The sequence below is a fragment of the Symphalangus syndactylus genome, chromosome 2 (genome assembly GCF_028878055.3).
Source record: "Symphalangus syndactylus isolate Jambi chromosome 2, NHGRI_mSymSyn1-v2.1_pri, whole genome shotgun sequence".
In the NCBI taxonomy this organism is placed as follows: domain Eukaryota; kingdom Metazoa; phylum Chordata; class Mammalia; order Primates; family Hylobatidae; genus Symphalangus; species Symphalangus syndactylus.
Genome location: NC_072424.2, coordinates 94,303,616 through 94,325,497, shown reverse-complemented (window position 1 = coordinate 94,325,497; position 21,882 = coordinate 94,303,616). Strand labels below are relative to the sequence as shown.

The 21,882-nt window shown below is 37.2% G+C and overlaps 1 protein-coding gene and 1 pseudogene across 11 annotated transcripts in view; one reads left to right on the top strand and one right to left on the bottom strand.

Annotated features, from left to right (window-relative positions):
• The first annotated feature begins 1,606 nt into the window (after positions 1–1,606).
• Positions 1,607–2,422, top strand: LOC129463169 (chromobox protein homolog 3-like; annotated as a pseudogene).
• A 14,873-nt stretch (positions 2,423–17,295) lies between these two features.
• The window catches only part of DSE (dermatan sulfate epimerase), a 167,589-nt gene continuing 163,002 nt past the window's right edge, over positions 17,296–21,882 (bottom strand). For all 11 annotated transcript variants that reach the window (XM_055261950.2, XM_055261961.2, XM_055261975.2 and 8 more), the window contains one exon: positions 17,296–19,990. In XM_055261950.2, coding sequence (XP_055117925.2) covers positions 18,232–19,990 — 1,759 coding nt within the window. In that variant the 3' untranslated portion in view covers positions 17,296–18,231. The remainder of the gene's footprint in view (positions 19,991–21,882) is intronic.

Below are 21,882 nucleotides of genomic sequence, written 5' to 3'. Positions count from 1 at the left end.
GCCAAGATTAATGTTGTATTAGAGTCTAGCAGTCATATTCCAAGCAGGGTCATGTCATTAGTCTGCATTCTTATGAGAGCTGCAGAGCACAATGTTTGATAATGTGTGATAGAGCTTTGTTGTCAATGCACACTTATCGTCACAATTCCAGTTCTCCTGAACTCAAATTTCCTTTACTAATTTATGATATATGATCAAAGATATGAATTTCCAAAGAGAACAATAATAAATAACAAAGAAGATTAAAGAATAAAAATGAAGAAAATAAAAATAACTTAAACAAACAAAATTTTGAGTTCTTCAAGTTTTAGATGACACCATTATAAAATCTCAGAAATTTAAATGAATTCTATGGAGAGTATAAGCTGTCATAGAAGATCTTCTCAAAAAAAATGCATCACTTGAAACTTGCTACGTTGTCAAGTTGTAGAGTATTATTTAAATAAATTATGTAGCATTGGTGCATAGAATACAAAGTAGATCCATACAGGTGAGGTAGATCTGTATGTGCTGGTATGGATGAAAAGACATGGAAGACATACTAATTGGAAAAGATAAGCAAGAACATTTCATGCAATCCATTTGTATACAACAGAAAATTTACTTTGCAAGAAAGCAGAAGAATGGAATCATGTCTTGAAAAGAACTGTGGCTGTTGACGAATATAGCTCAGAACTGTGGCTATTGACAAATACAGCTTGCTGGAATCAAAGAGATAAGAAGCTTACTAAAATTTGGGAGAGATTTACAGTCAAAGGAATCACAAGCCCAAGTAGACTATGGTCTTCTGACATTATGTAAGAAGGACACGCACTAAGAGAATTACACAGTCCCCAAGACGAATATATGCCCATTAGTACATGGCAAAGGAAGATAACAGAAGACCTTCCAGAGAGTAGAGTCCTGAAAATCAAGGAACATTTCTGTACATTCAAGGTAGGGACTTTTATGGCTTTTGCCAAGTGGTAAGTTAGTAAGCTTATTTCTTTGATTCCAGTAAGCTGTATTTGCCAATATCCACCATTCTTTCCAAGACCTGGTTCTCAGATATACTGTATCATTTTGCTTTCTTGCCCCATCCTCCGTGTCTCTCTCTCTCTCCCTCTCTGTCTCTCTGTCCCTCTTTCCCTGGTCCTCCTATCCATCCAGCTTCCTCTGTCTCTTCCTCCCTCTCTATCTAGATCTTCATGTCTATCTTTATATCTCTCTTGCCACTACTGGTACCCTGAATATACATGAGTCTATGATTTTCTGTGGAAAAGCCACAACTTTAATTTGATCTTTGCCGTGTGTATTTATCCAATTGAATACCTTAATTTTATCTGCCCTGAAATTCCTTAATCTATTGAAAGGCATTATCAATAGGTGGAGACACCATACTTCTAATTTTACCTTTCCACAGGTTATTTTAATGGGCTTCATCTTTCAAGGCTTCCTCAATTTCTGACTTAGTATTTGGAGTTTAAAGCCTGTTAGGATTTCCAATTTTGCAAGGCCCCAATTTTCTGAAATAGTTCCATTCCTTCTCATATTTGTTAACAAATCAACCAATTCTTTTCTTGAGTTTATAAAGCCTTGTCAAAAAAAATAGCTAGTAGTGGTAGGCGTGCAGGGCCGGAGACGCTGCAGACGTGCGACCTGGAGCAGCTTGGAGACAGTGAATAATAGCTCTTCAAGTATGCTATAAAAAATGGCCTCCAATAAAACTACATTGCAAAAAATGGGGGAAAAAAACAGAATGGTAAAAAGTAAGAAAGTTGAAGAGGCAGAGCCTGAAGAATTTGTGGTGGAAAAAGTACTAGGTCGACATGTAGTGAATGGGAAAGTGGAATATTTCCTGAAGTGGAAGGGATTTACAGATGCGACAATACTTGGGAACCTGAAGAAAATTTAGATTGTCCAGAATTGATTGAAGCATTTCTTAACTCTCAGAAAGCTGGCAAAGAAAAAGATGGTAAAAAAGAAAATCTTTATCTGACAGTGAATCTGATGACAGCAAATCAAAGAAGAAAAGACATGCTGCTGACAAACCAAGAGGATTTGCCAGAGGTCTTGATCCTGAAAGAATAATTGGTGCCACAGACAGCAGTGGAGAATTGATGTTTCTCATGAAATGGAAAGATTCAGATGAGGCAGACTTGGTGCTGGCGAAAGAGGCAAATATGAAGTGTCCTCAAATTGTAATTGCTTTTTATGAAGAGAGACTAACTTGGCATTCTTGTCCAGAAGATGAAGCTCAGTAATTGTTCACATTGTTTTATATATATATATTTATATATATATATAAAACTTGGGTCTTGGATTTTGATTTACTAGTGTGATGAAAGAACTACATGCTAATGAAAATCAAGTTTGATATGTTCATTTTGAAAGTAGCGTTGGAAGAGTTGTTGGGGTTTTTTTTGAATCCATAGCACTGGTTACTTTGAACAAACAAAAACTTTCCGTAGTTGCTTCCTTTATCAGAAAAGAACATTTGATCCCATGGTATATTATTTCCTCTTCATTAAAGAACAGCTTTTCTAAGTGTTGGGGGAAATGTCCATAGTCATTACTCAATCAAAACGTGTGTTCTGGCCGGGCGCGGTGGCTCACGCCTGTAATCCCAGCACTTCGGGAGGCCGAGACGGACGGATCACGAGGTCAGGAGATCAAGACCATCTTGGCTAACACGGTGAAACCCCGTTTCTACTAAAAATACAAAAAATTAGCCGGGCGTGTTGGCGGGCGCTTGTAGTCCCAGCTACTCGGGAGGCAGAGGCAGGAGAATGGCGTGAACCCAGGAGGCGGAGCTTGCAGTGAGCTGAGATCGCGCCACTGCACTCCAACCTGGGTGACAGAGCGAGACTCCGTCTCAAACAAAACAAAACAAAAAAAAAAAAACAAAAAAAAAAACTTGTGTTCTTATAAGCCTAAGGACCATTCTAGATTATTTACATTTTTGTGTGTGTGTGTGTGTGTGTGTGTATCCATAAAATGCATATGTAAATTTTTTGTTTGTTTGTTTTTAAGCATTCACACAAACAAAAAATCACAGGTAAACCCATGTTTCTGAGATGCCATTATTCCGAGCAAAATAAGAGATAATCACTTCAAGTTAAATTGAAAATTTTCCTGAAGCCATACATTTCAAGTGAAATAAGTAATTCTAAATAGGACAATTTAAATTGGATAATTTTAAAGCATCTATAATTGCAGTGGTTTATTTGCAAAATTCCTAAAAGGAAAAACTTTATCACTGCCATCACAGCAGGTTTCCTCATCCAGATGAGGAAAGTAGACAAATGCTAGTGTGTTTTAACTAGCTAAACAGAACTAAATTAAATGAACATTTAAAAATTTCCCTAGTGTGCCATTCCTTAACAAAATGTTGAAATCCCTGTTGCTACATTGACTAAAAGGTCATGATGAATGGAATATGTAAGACTTGGCTCATAGAAACCTACTCAGATGGTTAGAGATGTTGGCAGTTTAGGACCTGCTGCTACAAATGTGTGAACAACCTTTTGTAATCTAACCTATTGACCTGCATGTTTTTTCTTTACCCCAACTCATTCTTTACATGTAGCCTCAATCTTCAATTTGCTTTACTGGTTCAGCAAAAGCCAGGAAGAACAACTTTGTAGTAATCAGAATGTTATTCAACTGTATATTGTTTACTTTATTGTAAATACTGGTGAACAGTTGTTAATAGTTTTATATTCCTTTAAAAAATAGCTAGTAGTTGCCAACACACAGTAGACACGTTATTTTCCAACCCTTTCCCTTAGAGTCATATTTTCTTTAGCTACATAATCTTCCTCCAAGTTAATACAGAAGTTGGCTTTACCAACCACCACATAACAAGAATTGTCATCTATCTAGCCTCCATTATCAATTTCTATGCTGTCCACCACTGAACTGCCAAGCCCATGCCACATATTTTAGGGTTTTTTAATTACTAAAGCACCCTGCTTCAAATACCAATATCTGTTCAGAAGTAGCCACAAGGTTTCACCTAACTGCAATGGAAAGAGGAAGTATGGTTCTTTCCCATGCCTTAAAGGCAGAGAACCTGACATGGATGAGTACAGGAAGTCTCCACTACATCTTCTATGACCAGTCTTTCTAAATAGTTCCCCATCCACCCCTTCACCTTTCTTAGCTGCATTTTTTCCTTATTACATGTAGCAGTTTTATCTTTCATTTGTTGCTTGTTAATTTTTGTTCATCTCCTCCACTAGATTATACATTCCAAGAGGGCATAGATAACACCTGACTTAATCCTCTTTCAATTACACAGGTCTTGGCATAGTGCCTAGGACTTCGTAGGTGTTCAGTACATATTTGTGGGAATAGTGAGTGAATCGATGAATGAATGAATGAGAAGCAGGCTTAGATTTTCTCTTCTCTTACTGCAGAGCCAGCACCATGCCTATTTTATTCAGCTCAGAATGTGAGCCCTTCTGCACAGGCCATGCTGGTCTGAGCACATCACACAGCTCAGAATAACATAAGGAATCTTGAATTGCCAACCCTGTGGGAAACAGTAGGTAGCTTATCCACAGAGGAACAAGGCAACACCAGGAAGAAACAAGGTCATGGGCTAAGTTCCAGGTGCAGCTGCAGGGCCACCTGGACACCTACTCCCATGCACTTTAATCAGAGTCACCAAGCCACAGTGGGGGATGGTGGAGGTGCAGGCCTGGGCAGAACAGGGACTGTCCCAGACCTCTTCCTGTTCTCCTTCCTACTCAGCTCAACTGCTTTTGTCTTGTTTACTCAGCACAGTTCTCTTCCCCACTACCCCGACTCCCCATTGTCCACCATCTTTCCATAGCCACACATAACTGAATTATTTATGGGAGGGATTTTTCTTTTTACTTTAGCTGAGAAAGCAACCCAAGGGAAAGAAATATTTTTTTATATTTTACTTTTAGATTTCTTTTAAAAGTTCACCTCCTTTCTTGGAAGCAATGAACCAATCTTGAATAAGTTTCATTCACAGGTGGATTCAGAGCTTGACGATCTGTGACTGTACTTTGGCATGATACCTGACCTCCTCTGGTAGTGCCAGGCACCTGCAGTACTTATCTTATTAAGGTAATTTAAATGTGGCTGCTAATAACACTCTCTGGCTCTCCTCCAGACTCCATGACTATTCATCCAAGCCTCCTTCATAGGCTCTCCCTCCTCCTCCCAACCATTAATATTGGTACTCACTAAAATTCGGTACTTTCCACATACAACCCTGAACAATCTCCTCTTGGCACCACCACCGACTAGACATGTGACCTTGAGCAAGCTAATAGATCTCTCTGTGCCTCAGTTATCTGTAAAATGAAAATAATATTACCTGCCTCATTGGGTTGTTGTGAAAATTAAGAGTTGAAACATACAACATTCTTCTAATAGTGCCTGGCACATAGTAAATGCTCAAAAGTGTTGGTAATGATCATTATTCTCTTTTCCTATGGCTTCAACAACCAACTCTGTGTTAACATTTCCAAATATTCATCTCCCTTTCCTAAGTTCTACATGGGCATTTTTAAATGCCTAGAAGATATCTTCACTTATTTTTCTAGCAATCACTTCAAACATAAAATAGAACTCAGCTTATGTTACAACTTATTTTTCCCGAATTTTGATGTCAGATAAGGATATTAATCTTTCAAGCTAGAAAACTCAGGGTCACTGGTGATGCCACTCCATTTCTTGTGCAGCTTAAGTCTGCTTCAGGTCCACCCCTCAGCGTGGACTTCTCCTCTCAAACCTCACTGAATGTGGTCCACATTCTCATTACATCACCTCACTGAGTTTATGCCACTCAGTCCTGTCAGAGTTAACTTCCTGAAAAATGAATATGTCATTTGTTGTTGGTGGGGATGCAAAATGGTGCAGCCACTTTGGAAGGCAGTTTGGCAGTTTCTTACAACACTAAGATACTCTTACGATATGATCCAGCAATCATGCTCTTTGGTATCTATCCAATTGATACCAATTGATATTTCAATTGAACTGAAAACTTATGCCCACAAAAAAACTTGCAAATGGATGTTTATAGCAACTTTACTTGTAATTGCCAAAAGTTAGAAGCAACCAAGATGTCCATCAGTAGGTGAATGGATAAATGGTAAATAAACTATTGCACATCCAGACAATGGAATATTATTCAATGCTAAAGAGAAATGAGCTATCAAGCCATGAAGAGACATGAAAGAAACAAATGCATATTACTAAGTGAAAGAAGCCAATCTGAAAAGGCTACATACTGTATAATTACAACTATTCTGGAAAAGGCAAAACTCTAAAGACAGTAAAATAATCAGTGGTTGCCAGAAGTTGTGGGGCAAGAGGAATCAGCAAGCAGAACCTAGAGGATTTTCAGGGCAGTGAAACTAATCTGGATACTACAATGGTGGACAAAGGTCATTATACATCTGTCCAAACATGTAGAATGTACATAAGAGTGAACCGTAATATAAACTGTGGACTTTGGGTGATTATCATGTGTCAATGTACGTTTATCAGTTGCAACAAACATATCACTCTGGTGGGGTGTGTTGATAATGGGGGAGGATATGCATGTGTGGGAGCAGGAGGTATATGGGAAATCGCTATACCCTTCTCTGAATTTTGCTATGAACCTAAAACTGCTCATAGAAAAATAAAATCTTTTAAAAAGTGAATTTGAGTATACCCTAGAGACTGTTATGCACCATGTGAATGGGATACAGAGTACAAAAGCTCATATTGTTCATAATTGCTATTTTTAAAAAGTTGGTATAAAAGAACTGGTAATAAACATAAAAACTGATCAAATAAACATAAGAATGATTTTAAAAACCAAAGAAAAAATATACAACAGACAAGATAAACTGTGAAATAGTCAAACAAGAAAATACTATATAGCAATGTAAATAAATATTGCCACAGGAACAATCAACAAGGATGAATCTTTAAAACAAAACATTGAGCAATAAAACTTAAACACAAAGAATATGTTCAGTATAATTCCATTTATAAAAAGTTCAGAACTAGTCTAAATAGACTCTCTTTTCTGAGTATGTATACATAAGTGAAAAAACTAAGGAACAACGAAGAAGTGATTAAGAATCAGGACAGTGGTTATCATTTTTGGGGCTTCCAAGACATATGACTGGGGAGGAGATGAAGGGTTTTCACAATGTTATATGTTACAGTGGTGTTTATAATTATGCTTTATACACTATATCTGTTTTAATGTTTTATTACTTTTTCCTCATTAAGGATTATATTTCTTAATTTTTATGGCAAGAGAAAGAAAGCAATCCAATTACATTATTTTCCAACTGAAAACCTCCAATACTTCCAGTTTTCCGGAGGACAACTTCCATATCCCTACATTGGCACAGAGCTTGTCCCAGACTTGCTCCACACATCTCCACCCCACTTCATCCCATGCACCCTGGTTTCCAGCACCACTGACCCACTTACATTTCCTGTGCATACACATCACAGTCTTCCCCAATACCATGCCTTCTCACTTGTTTTTCTTGCTTCCTTGAATGACATTTCTGTTTTTCACCTGGCAAACTACTCTCTTCCTTTAATACTCAGTCTGATGTAACTTCTTCATTTAAGTCATCTTCAAAACCCCCAGAGTTAGCATTTCTGTTTTTTTTGCTCTCACACCATTTAAAAAGAAATAACTGTGCAATGGTTCTTGACATGCCTATTGCAACATTCCTTTCCAGGGATCTGTCTCTCCTACTATGGGGGGAGCTCCGAGGGATCCAGGGCCTCTTCTCATTCATCATTGCCTCCCTCAGTAGAGTCAGCTGCTCTCTGACCACAACTCTCTTCCCACACACGAAGTAGCCCTCACTACATTGTATATTATCTTTGTCTACTTACAGAGCTGTCTTAAGCTATGTTGTACAATTTTATGAGAATTAAAAATGAGATAGTATGAGAAGCCCAGCACAGTGTTTAGAATATTTTAGTTTCAGTTACATTTTTTAAAAGGTTTTTTTAAAAAGTAGTGACTCAGAAATGTGCTAGAGGGCGCTGATTCACTGTTTTGTAATAGACGATTGTACTCAGGTTGTTAACGTTTGACTTGCTCATCTAACCAGGAGCCAAAGAAATAATCAGATTTTTAGTAAGCAAAATATCCGCCATTTTTATCTGATAAATAAATTAATACAGTTCAAGTGTTTATGTCTATAGTTGACTTGAAATTATTTTGGGGAAGAATAAGACAACAACCAGAATGATGGCTGATGGCATGATGTTGCTTGTTTGAGTCCCTGTTTGTATATCTCCCCCAACCTAGGGTTTGTCGGACAAGCAGTGAAAAGTCAAAGCAGGCAGTGTTGATTTTGGCAGTGGCCCAACTTTCCTTAAAGTAAAGAAATGCCAAACAAAGTGTTTCCTCAACTGTCAAATGGGAAGGCTGAACTAGATCATCTTTGGGGTCTCTTTCAATTCTAACATTCTATAATGTATACTTCTAGTTTGTTAAAAAAAAGAAACAGGCATGACCTCTTTAAAAAACACACACATACATACATTCGACCAAGAATTGACAAAATTCAATGAAAAGTAAACCAAAAAAATTTTAAATTTGCCTTAACAGAAAAAAAAAGAAGAAAAACCAAACTGGAGTTCCATTTATTCCTTCCATGTAAGGCTGGGTTTAAAAAAGCAATATGAGTGACAAATGATTGACTGCTTGAAAGATGTATTGATTGTGAAATATTTTCTAGTTTCTTCTATATCTCCACATCTTCTGTTAATAATTATTCTAGCTAAATCTTCTCTTCTTTAGGAGAGGATGATAAAGTAGGTTTATGTTATATAAAGCATTGGTCAGCTGATTGAAAGCGTTTTACAATGACTCCATTCACTTCAAACACCTGCAAAACCACAAACATTTATGACACGGTCTTAAAAGTCCAGGAAACAATACTAAATTAAGAGATGGAGACTGTAGATAAATATATTAGTAAATAATTTGTTTTTATGTTTATGAAGCTCAATCAAAGTGACTCATAGTTTGGGTGCAAGATGAGAGTAGACACAAAAAGCGGAAGTCTGGTTTTGCAACTGATTATTTTATGATGTCTGCAGGCTGTGCTGCAGGATCCTAAACTATGACAAATAGTTATAGTAATTTCTAAAATGTAAGGATGTTCAGTAGTCTTTTTTTTTTTTTTTTTTTTGAGATAGGATCTGACTCTGTGCCCAGGCTGGAGTGCAGAGGCCTGATCTTGGCTCACTGCAACCTCTGCCTCCTGGGACTCAAGCAATCTTCCCACCTCAGCCTCCACAGCAGCTGGCACTACAGGTGTGCACCACCACACCCAGCTAATTTTTGTATTTTTAGAAGAGACAGGGTTTCACCATGTTGCCCAGGCTGGTCTCGAATTCCTGGGCTTAAGCTATCTGCCACCTCAGCCCCACAACGTATGGGATTACAGATGTGAGGTACATCACCTGGCCCAGTAGTCTATCTTTAACAAAGATAATCTACTTTGACAATGCTTTTGCTTGTTCACTTAAGTTTCATGAGATTAAAGGCAAACAATTATGGTGAAAGTTTAACAGTTTTGATGTAACTATGCTTATAACTCAATATTTTTAATGATTATAATGTAGCATTTTGAGCACTCTAAATAATTAAAATTCAAGTTTAGAACATTGTTTTATTTTGAGTTTTATGCTCTAATCCATAATTACTGTTGGCCGTATGTCTCTGGTCACAGTTCTTAGCCTCTCTGAACCTAGCTTCCTAATTTATAAGATGGGGCTGTAGCTATTATCTTCCTTACAGTATGCAGATGGGTATAAATTTCTTCAAACTTTGCTAGGCTTCAGTAAGGCTGTTATTATCATTGCTATCTAGTAAGCTTTAGCATAATAATGGTGTAAACTTGGACTAGGTAATGTTTTTATGAATTTTAGCACATTTTATAAAATAAGCCTGCATGTGGGCTCATTACATACCATTTAAGAAACAAAACTTCTTTTACAGAATTATAAAATATTCTTCCATTCCCTACTTCTTCCTCTGACATCCAAATTATTTTTTTAATTAAAAATGACCTATCTTCAGTAGTGAATTCACAAAGGTCCTCTCATCATCCATAAGACTCTTAAAACATGCACTAGGCAACAGGTGCCATGGTTGACTCTCCACGTGTGCAGGTGTGGCAGAAAAGCCAGCTGAATAACCAACCCTCCCAACCACACTGCTTGCCCACACCCTTGGCACCCACACCACATTGTCCTATGTTCTCTAGGAAGTCTGCTTTGCTGGCATGGCCATGCTTTCTCCATTGCACAGTGTCATGAACTCACAAGGCATTCTTATGGGCAATGGCTGAAGTTTAGCAATAGTCTGTTGATTACTGGTAGTTTACAACATCCCACACAAACGGTGTGTTATTTTAAGTTGTGCTTTGGAATCTGGGCTCTCCATCCCACTTGGGACCACCCTGTGTTTAGCAGTCATATAAGCAGCTGCTTGCTTACCTTGTTAACATCTGTCTTTCACATGTACCCTGTCCTGGAGATTGAATTTTAGGCCTCCACATAGCTCAGAGGTGACAGTGTTGAAACAGCTCTAGGATCTAGTTGGAGCATCTCTCAGGGCCACAGTTCACAGCTAACTGAGAGGTTAGTGATGTTAGCTCATTATAAGAACTATGTTCTATCTTATCTCATTCAGGCTGCTATAACAAAAACACCATAGACTAGGTAGCTTACAAACAACAGAAATTTATTTACCACAGTTCTGGGGACAGGGAAATCCAAGATCAAAGCACAGCAGATGTGGTATCTGGTGAGGACTCACTTCCTGGTTCACAGATGACCATCTTTTCACTGTAGCCTCACATGTTGGAAGGGACAAGGTACCTCTCTGGGGTATCTTTTATAAGAATACTACTCCCATTCACAAGGGCTCCACCTTCATAAACTAATCACTTTCCAAAGGCCCCACATCTTAATACTATCACATTAAGGATTAGGTTTCAACATATTTATTTTGAGAGGAGGCAAACATTCAGTCTGCAGCAAGCTCAATGTTAAGGTCTTCTGGGACCACAGTCTTCTGTACTCCATTCAGTCATTAATCCACCAATTTATTTATTCATTCAGGCAGTCAATCAGTCAATTCATCAAGCATTTTTTGAATACCAAAATTTTTTGAATGCATTTTTTGAATGCCAGGCACTGTGTAAGAACCATGTATATACAACGAGCAAGAGACACAATCCCCGCCCTAAAGGATTGTAGTCCAGTGACTTTGTGTCTCCTAAGAGTGAGCCACCTAAGGGCAGTGTTCAGTAATAGCAATCAGTTTTCAGTTGTTATTGCAATTGATATTTCAACTGTGATAAAAAATTCTGTGAATTAATCTTTCAAAAGAATCATGTCTTCCTTTCATCAGTCCTTTTTGTATCAAAAAATACGGAGGTTTGAATATATAGAGTGCTCTAAGAATTCTCTTCAGAACTCTACTAAATGACCTGGATCCATTCTTTTGTCAGTAAAACAAATTCTTTCAAGAGAGGAGTAAAGGAGTTTAGAAATCAAGATTATCAAGGAGACAATAAACAGAAGTTCCTTTTATTTTACTGGAGGTCTCTGATCCTGGACAAAAATGGTAAACAACAGAGACTGAAAAGTACAAAGTAAGGAAAACTGACAAGGTTCGCTTTACACAGAAAGGTACTTCTAGTGTCCTGTTATTACCATTTCTTTGGAAGAAAAAGGAAGTGCCTAGACCATTGAACACATTTTTTTGTTCAGAAAAGAATTCCTAAATAAATACTAAACACAATTCCCATTATTTAATTTGGAATGTGCTGGGCTGACTGAATGTTTTTAGAAGCTCTTTTCTTAAGAAATTCTACTGAAAACATAGGAACAGTCTTTGATAAAGACTTCCCCATAACAAATTTCTAGAGATATGTAGAAGGAGCAGCACTTTTACTTTTCTGATTTAGAAAGTACTCCAACTGCCTGCATTAATCACAATGCTTATATAATTGGAACTATCTCTTTTTTAAATTAAATGGAGTGAGGAAAAGAGACCCTCCTGCCCTGGAGCCTGGTCTACTTTTCCAGTCTCATTTTCTATCACCCGCCACTACATACACACCCTGTACTCCAGCTATACCATTCTAGGTGAAGTCCCTGAACAAGGCAAGGTGAAAATACAAATAGCAGAAATATTTGAACAATTTCCCGGGCTTATTAAGGGATAGTCAGGGTGACTGGAGCAGAGCCATGGCAGGCAACCATGCTTTTCTTATAATAAATAAGACTCAGACACATATACCATTAGGGATCCTTGACTTATTATCTTTCTGATCAATACTTTCACAAAATATGCATTCCTTTGGCCACACATTTTGCCTGTGGGCTAGGAGTTAAACATTCCCTCTCCAGACTTATTCAAGGAGCTAATTGTCTTCTACCCAGACTATGGAAATGGCATCCTAACCTCTTCCCCATTGGGTCCACCCTCTACACTGAAGCTAAAATTGCCTTTCTAAAATGCAAATCTGATTATTTAAACAGAAAATTCTTTAATGGCTTGCCACTGCTTGCAGTGATTTCTAAGTAGAGGGTACTCCCTCCCTGCCCCACTTCGCCCCAGGGAGTAAACATATGGAATATGGGGGGCATATCAGAACCATCTCAGGGATTTTTCAAAGCTTCACACACACACAGGTATATGTGGCATCATCACCACCCCTCACCCATGTCCCTTTTGCTCCCATACACATTTCCTATCCCACGAAAATTGCTGCCATGCTTGTTGAGTGATGGGTGTTATGTTGTAGCCCTCAGTTACGCTGAGGCATAAAAATGGTTGAGCAGCCGTCATGGCAGAATAAAGTCCAGATTCCTTAGCATGTCCTACAAAGTCCTGCACAAAAGCCTTCCTGCTTGCCTTTTCAGTTTCATCGTCACCCATTCTCCATCACACACCCTGTGGGCCAACACTACCAGTCTGGAGAATTCCTGAACCAGGTTTGCTTTTTCGTACTTTTTTCTTTATTCTATTCCATTTACCCAGAATGCACTTCTCCTCTCACACAGCTAGTAAATTTCTGTTTAACCTTTAAGAAGGCACCAACAATTATATCTTCAGCCAGAGCCTGCCCCTGGATTCCAGGCTGGTACATCTCCACTTGGATTTTTAGAAAGTATCTTAAACTTAACATGGCTAAAACAACCTCCTGGACCCACTTCCTACTACTTATTCCTCCTGCAGTCAGCCACATCTCGGTTCATTGCAACTGACTCCCCAACTCATAATCTAAGTCTTTGCTGCAGTCTGTGAGGGCATGTATGATCTGATCCTATTCCTATCACCCTCCCCTCCCCCACTCTGCTCTAGCCACACTGGCCTCCTAGTCCTGAATACAACAAACACATACTGAGCTCAGGGCCTTCGAACTGCTGTTCTATCTGGAATGCTCCTCTCTCTTAGATGTCCCTGTGATTCATTCCCTTATTTCTTTCAAGTGTCTGATCATAAGTAATCACATCAGAAACCACTGTTTATGGGACAGTACCAATTCACCATCACCTTACATCCCCTCCCCTTGCTTTATTCTCCACGGTACTTACCACTACTTGACATCCTGCACTATTACTGTTATTATCTGCTCCCACTAGAACATAAACTATACGAGGGCCAGCTTTTATTATTCCTATTCTCTACCATATCTTCAGTTCCTAAAACAATACTTGGCATATAGTAGATGCTCTGTAAATATGTTATTGTCATTCGTTATTTGTTAACTCAACTGAAAAGTGATGTGGGACTTCCATTTAAACATACTGCACTCAATATATAAATTTCCTTCAGTTCCTTCCTAAAACCCCATTAAATTAACAGCAAACAGATTTTCAAAATGACACACAGAATGGAAGTGGAGACATCAATAAAGCCTAGCCTGATCACCACATTTAAAATTATGGCCTCCTCTTCCCAGTCTCCTTACCCTGACTTTTCCCTCCATAGCACCTATTATCTTCCAAGAAGTATAAAGAATGGGTAAGAGAGCTAAATCTTCATTAGTAGGTAGTTTTAGACCTTATTGTAAACAAGTACACAATATATGTAACAGCCAAAAGCATTAGAAATTGGTTACTTCTGGGAAGTACAAGCTAAGAATGAGAAGGGAAGGGACAGAGGATTGTTTTGTTTTTTAAATAAGCCTTCTAGTACTATTTTACTTTTTCAATCATGTATGTTTATAATTTATGCCAAATAAAAATTCAATTAAAAAAATCCCAAAACCAAGAGGGAAACTGTATATACAAGAAGAAAAGTCATAATGCAACTTTGTCTATTTTTATTCTTCACATAGTGACTACGTCTTAACAGAATTTGAACATATTAAAATAGATGACCAAAAACTAAATATTTAGACTATGTAGTGGAACGTATGATTTATATCAGTCATTTCTTGAAAACTTATGAGTACTTCATTGACATTACATGCATAAAGTAAATATCTAGCTGAAACATGGCTGAAAAAAAATACGTCATTTTGCCAGTAAATTAAATAAACTGCAGAAAGAAACTACTTCTCAACATGAAGCTAAAGAGAAGAGAATCAAGCCAATGGGCTTTGCCACAGACAGGGAATACACAGGGAACAGGGAAAGGATCAGGCCCCCCTTGCCTGAGGCTTGCTTTCCTCATCTGTAGATTTAGGAGTCTCAATCAGGTCATCTCAAGTTCCTTAAACTTGTTTAAAAAGCACCAAACTTTGAGTTAGACCTTCACACTTCCCTAACTCCTTTTTTCCTGAATTAAGCTATGACAAAGATGACCATATGTCTCAGTTCACCTGGTATAATTTCGATTTATTTCTGTTGTCCTGGAATAACAATTAATTGCTCCTCCTTTAACTCTCAAAGGTATCTCCAGTTGGAAGATAAATTACATGCCCCTCATACCTATGACTATATTCATTTTAATCTTGTTCTATATTTTTAAGAAAACACATGAATTTACTTTTAAGCTTACAAAGATAGCATTTCATAGCTTGCTTTCTCTTAACACTTGGGGAAATTTCAGATTCTTTTGTGAGTGGTTTGTGAACTATCAAAAATTTTAACTTGGCTGGGCATGATGGCTTATGCCTCTAATCCCAGTACTTTGGAAGGCTGAGGCAGAAGAATCGCTTAAGATGGGAAGTTTGCAGCTGCAGTGAGCTATGATCATGCCACTACATTTCAGCCTGGGTGATGCAGAAAGGACTGTGTCTCTAGAAATAAAAGTAATTTTTTAAAAACTGAGTAAGTCAAATGTAAATTTTCCTTTTCAAAAACAAATTATTCAGTATGCAAAACATTCTGTTAAGACATATTTTCTGATAACCTTAGAATATGTGGTACTTAAAAACTATGACTAAAATATTTGTGGAAGAATTAATTATCTTAGGTGATACATTTTAATAATTAAAATAGTTCCAGAACACGGTCTTCCACCTGACTTTGACAATTAAAACAACGTTCTCAAAAGAATGTTCTCTCTGAAGATTCTGGGTCTCATCCACCACCATAGGTCTCATCTACCATCAACTGAAATAAGCTAATCAGTTACAAACAAGGGAATATACTTAAAAAAAAAAAAAAAGAGAAACAGGGTCTCACTCTGTCTCCAAGGCTGGAGTGCAGTGGCACAGTCATAGCTCACTGCAGCATAGAACTCCTAAGCTCAGGCAATACTCCCACCTCAGCTTCCCAGGAATATACCACTTTTACTGCACTGACAAGCTCTGTATGCTAGTGATTCTCAAATTTTCTTTAAGGCTAGGACCAAGAGTTCTGCCAATCCCCTGAACAACAGCTCACATATTATTCAATGAACTTGAAACACTCCTGCCATAGTGAGCAGCATTGAAACAGATTCCATAATTGATTACTCAGTTTCAAGGGAGATTTAACATTGCTTTGTTTTCAAGTTACAAAAAGTTCCCTAGTTTTACTCAAATATGAGCTATCCCTGATAAAAAAAACATGTTTCATTATGAAGAGCTGTGATTTGTTTCAGCATTTTTTTTTTTCACTTAACCACTTAAGTCACTGCCTGAGGAAGTTTCTTTTTAAGGAAATAAATACCAGTTCATTAGAAGAAAAAAAAACCACATAATTTTAATTCATTTTGTTTTAAAGATGCGTATTTTTAAAGAACTACTTTAAAATGAATTAATATGTTACACTGGATCATGCTGTGGTGACTAACGTATTGTCTAGTCTTAACCTAATGAAAACAAAAGAAAAGCGAGTTTGGCACTCACTTGCACTTTTCATCTCTGTTAGAAAGTATGTCTCAGTTTGGATCTGAGATCAGGTTTGCTTGGTAACCTCAAAGAGTAATTTTCCTTTTTTTTTTCTTTTAAAATTTCCTTTTGATCATTTCAGACAGTTCATTCTTTTGAGTGAGAAAGAGTAAAAGAGAGGAATGTTGAGTGAGGTTAAGTAAACGGAGAATCTGTCACATAAAGCAAGTTTAAATCCTAGTAAGAGCATCCATGCAGGACAAACGGAAGCATTATTCTTTTGAAAACATTATTCTTTTAAACAGTGTGTAATGACATCCTCCCTAGAGACTGTCCATGAGAGGGGAAAAAAAATTACTTCCTCAGAAGTCGTTTTCTAGATTCCAAGCATAATAAGTGAAGCACAGTTAAAAGTCAAACTTGTGTTTTCTTTATGCAAGAAGGTTCAAATTAGAACTGCAGAAAGGTACTTGTAAGTTTCTCCAACTTGTCTTTCGTTTACATACTGGTATTGCTGTGAACTAAAAGAGCAAGTAAGAGGAAAGGTTACTGTTGTTACTTTACACCTATAAATCAGTGAGTGTGTCCTTACTGTAAAATTTGAGCTGAACATATTTTCTATTTCAAAGGAGAAATATATGACTCAAATATGCTGAATGTATGATGATTAAGTTCCTTTTAAGTATATCATTTTCTTATGCTCAAGTAGAAACTATGGATTATTTTTCTAGTATTCTATGCTGCTGTTACCTTCTGAGGAGTTGACTGAAAATTTTATGCTTTTAAAAGTTGGGTGCTACTTAAATATCAGAAGTTGGCTATTGTTTTAAATATTTAAAATATGCTTAAACAACAATTAAGGTTAATAAGCAGAGAAAAATACTTCTTTTGATTTAAACACTACTTTATATATTTAATGAACACACGTCCAAATAAAGATCTCTCTTCAAAAATTTTGGAAAATGTTAATGCATTTTGAATATAATGGAACAAAGAAGAAGAATACTAGAGAAAATTCACAATTATGATGTTTATTTAGGAAAATAAACTTGAAGAAGGTTTTCTATTAAAAAAACATAAGAATCATATCCAAATTTTAGATTCTCCATCTTCTTTGGTATGAAAATCAACATTCATGATAGAAAATATTTTATTTTGAAAGGTTTAGCTGTTATTGGGTCTACAACGGTTTTCCATATAAGGAAAATACAGTATTAAGTTATCTGTAATCATCTCATTTATTGAACAACCAGTGAATGCATACAAGTAACCAAGTATATATGTGCAGAGACCAGCATCAAGGAAATATTCATTCATAGATAAATGTTGTCTAATAAAATATATTTTAAGTTTTTAATGATCTTTTGCTATCATTTTTTGCTGTTATCTGAATAGCCATCCAGATCTGTAGTAAAAGATCCTGTTAGTTAAATAACTCAAGAAGTACTTCCCCAAGGAAGCTGACACCATCATACCAGGACTTAGCAACATTTATCTTTCAACATAACTATACCATTAAAAATTTTTTATATTTCTCAGAATTGTATTCTTCAGTCTTGTCCATAATATAGTATATGGAAATTGCTAATAGCATTAAATTAATATTAATAAAACCCAATTCTATCTAAACCTTTTTCTCATAAGAAAAAACATTACTTTAAAAAACAGACTTTTTGTCTCTTCTAAAAGTAGTACTATATGGACTGCTCAATTAGCAATGCCAAATACTTCCAAAAACACCATAGGACCACCAAGCTATTTCTATTGCTTTGATAAATTCTTTTCCTGCTCCAATTTCTCCATGTTCCTGCTTTCTTGTGTCAAAATATCTTCCCTTAATTTGTTAAAATGAATCTGAGGGAAAAAAATCTGATAATCTGGGGTAAAGAAATTTTTTTTTTGCGTAGACTCTTGTGATCACAAAATGACCAGGTAATTTATAGCTTCAGTGCTAACACTGTGATTGGGAACAAGAAGAGTACAACCATAATAAAATACAGCTATCTATCAGAAGAACTGCATAAAGACATCTTTGGCCATGTAGGCTCTGGGCCCTCTGGAAATAAGTCAGTTGCATTGCCAACATGACAAAGAAAATAGCAATGTTCAGAATCAGGAACAACCTGGTATAGGAAGCAGACAGTGATGGGGCCCTGCTGTGAGTAGTTGTCACCATCCGTGCCTGTCCAAACCGGCCTTTAATCAAGCCCCCATTTTTATGTTTCTCATATGTTACATCTGCAAAATCTAAAAGGTCTTTCATTTCTTCATCTTCGTCTATGGGTAGTTCTTTCTGTGCCAAAATCTGAGCTTTCTGTCTAATCTTTTTCTCATTGACTTCAATCTGTGCAAAAATATCAGGGACAGCATCCACAAATTTATAGCGTTTGCCTGCCCTTCGGTTTTTCTTTGACTTGCTTTGCTGCTGCTGTTGCTGTGATATGGCAAAAATCCTGTCAATGGCCTCCTCAGTCTGTCTCTTATCTGAAAATCTCAGCAGGCGCTCAGCAGTCTTCCTAAAGCTAGCTGTGTTCCGGACTCGGGACAGTATCTGCTTCTCCAGCAGCTGAAACACTGGTTTAAAATGCTGCAAGTTCTGTTCCACAATAGCAGCATAGTCCTTCACCTCAGGGACAATGCTGCTCTTGATGGCTGAATTCTGGTCAAACAGAATTTTGTGATGATCAGCAATGACCTGTGCAAAGGCAGACTGTCCTGTGGCCTCACCTGTCCACAGGTATGTGGCGTAGGCATGTTTACTGGTGGCTACGAACACATCCAGTTGCTGAGAGTCTCCGTGGACGGTGAAGCTCTGAACATCTATAGATGGCCCTATGAAGAGGTAAGCTGCCCTTGTGATGGGACTTCGGAGGTGCATGGTGACATTCACATAGTTTGTCCCGTTGTAGGGATAGCCCCGAGGATATGTCACTGAGGCAAAAGTTGCTTTCTCGCTGTAGCCAGTATCGTCCATCCAGTACATTTTATAGAGACCATCTCTCTGCCTCATGAAAGCTCCATGGACACCATCTACCACAGTCTCCTCAAAAGGAACATCCACATTGTGGAAGAAGCTCGCTGCTGTCTCCAGGGGACTCTCCTCTCCCAGGTGTATTTGGTCTACAAGGAGAAGCAGCTGTGGATGTAGGAGGATGAGATTCCTCTGAACATTCCTCAGGTTGAGCTGGGGGTTATAAGCTCCCACACCTTCTCCTCGGATGAAAACCACCCCACTTTTCTCCTCTGCTGCAACCACCCTCCCCTGACAACTAGCTGCCAGGTCATGCTTGTATTTAGACCATTTCGATGAGCAGTCTTCTGTGACCTGACCCTCCCAGGGAGAAAAGCAGCTCTTTGACACAGCTGGGGAAAACATCAAAACATTGTTGAAGAAGGTGTACTTTGGCCCATACAGAGCCTCAGTAATGAAAGGCACACCATTGGGAGCAAAAGTAAATGAGTTTTGATCAGGATGTTCATGCCCTGCATTAAAATTTCTCCATCCTTTGATCCAATCTTTGTATTTGTTTCTGTGGACAATGTCATATATTGCACGTCCCCCTAGTTTTCCAGACTTGAAGGAAAGGAAAGATCTATTGATTTCTGCAGGTAGTGAACTTCCATAAGTCACGACACCCCAGTCTTCAAAATAATGCAGTGTAGGGGTGCCAAAGTCTGGAGGAGGAACCGATTTCAAGCTGGCATCATACCTGAAATTAATTTTTTAAAATTAAATGGTTTTCTGATGGCAGTGAAAATAACACATAACATGGTAATGTGGAAGATGCGACACACAAATGCTACCCGGAGCACTGGCAGTGCGGAGTGTATTAGGGACATTTCTGAAAATATCCAAGGACAATCAGTATGCACAAAGGGAAACCCTTGGTGACTGGAAGAGGAATATTTCTTTATCATTTGTGATCCTTGGGTTTGGGCCCGAAATGATTTCTGCTCTAATCTCTACATGGACCATCTTCACTTGATGATGTCAGAGTGACCATTCAAACTACTGGGCCTCGTGGATTTAAGCACTTCATCCAAATTTCTGGTTGAGGGGCTCCTCTTCTAGAAATGCCATGTTAGAATCTGGACTCTAACAAGCCGTGAGTTGTAACGAAGTATAGTTCTGCAGTAACTGATATTATTGAATGTTTGGTATTGAAAAGTGTTCTCCCTCAATATTTTTTTCCTTGAAAAAATAAACTGAAATAGAGGAGAACTTCACATATTAGATAAAATGTATCGCCAACACCACATCTCAGAATATAAATGGATGAAGTTTCAGCAAACTGTCTTATATTGAGGGATTTATAATTGTGCCTACCACTGACCAGCCAGGTCCAAAGGTTTGGTTTTGTTTTAATCTGCAGATGACTGCCATGCTTCTTGGACAATAAATGACTTCTTATTTTCATGTATGATAAATGTTTATATTTGGCACTATGTACTTTTCCCTAAAGTGAATCAATCACCTAGAGTTAATCTTATTGGTGTTTGATATTGACTGTTTCATCTGTTGTTCTAGAGTCTCAGTTTCAAGACATCAGAAATTATATTTCTACTTAGGTCTAGTATAATGTTGGCTTAATTAATGTGATTTAACAAGTGTAGATATAAGCTGAATTGGCCATCTTACTCTCAGTTTTTGGTCAGTTTGCATATTGCCATAAAAGCAGATTTTTAAGTTAGACTTAGCATTAATCTGACCTATTGCATTAATCCTGTAGTTAGCTTTATAGAACTCTCTTGGTTGAATATTTATGAGTAACTTATTTATGGGTTAAACTATTAAGTAATTACGTCATACTCGTAAGAGAACTCAAGGATGGTTGCATCTTAATATATTTAGTTTATCTATGAAAATAATCTTAAATTGCTGGTTAAACTATAGACACCATTTTACTAATATTTTTTCCTCCTTAATTTTTTATATTTTGAAAAAAAAGAATAAAGAGAAGCAAACTACAAGAAAGCTTGTTTTGGAGTTGCATGCAAATTTCAACAGCTTGAAAAGACATCAGGGATTAATGATTAATCAGTTCCCTGTAATTTTGATTTTAACTTATTGGATGCCAACAACATATTTGGCAATACTTTAAAAAGGAGACCCAAGCTTCTCTTTCTGGGCTTAAAAGATTAAGGCAAAAAAATTTACACGGTCCTTTTATTATCAAAGTGAAGCTGTCAAATACTGTCAAACTGTTTTAAACACTTTTGAAAATTTAGTAACAGCTTTGCTATTAGAAGATTATAATGCTCCACTTACCAGAACAAAATAGTTTACTACCTTTTTTTGGTGTGATTATCAGAATAACCTAGTCTAAATTTTGTGTTTTGTTTTATATGATTTCAAAAAATGATGTAAAATCAAAACATGCTTATTTATGAAATAGTGCAAGTGTAGGACATCTCTAATATGAGAACCAAAAACTGAAAACAGTAATTAGATGTTAAACATAAAGAAATGTTTCTAACACTACCTATTAGGTACTATGCTCACTACCTGGGTATACTGCACATGTACTCCTATATCTAAAAGTTGAAATTTTTTTTAAAAAAAGTAAAGTTTCTAAGAGTTTCAAAAACAGTGATATGAGTT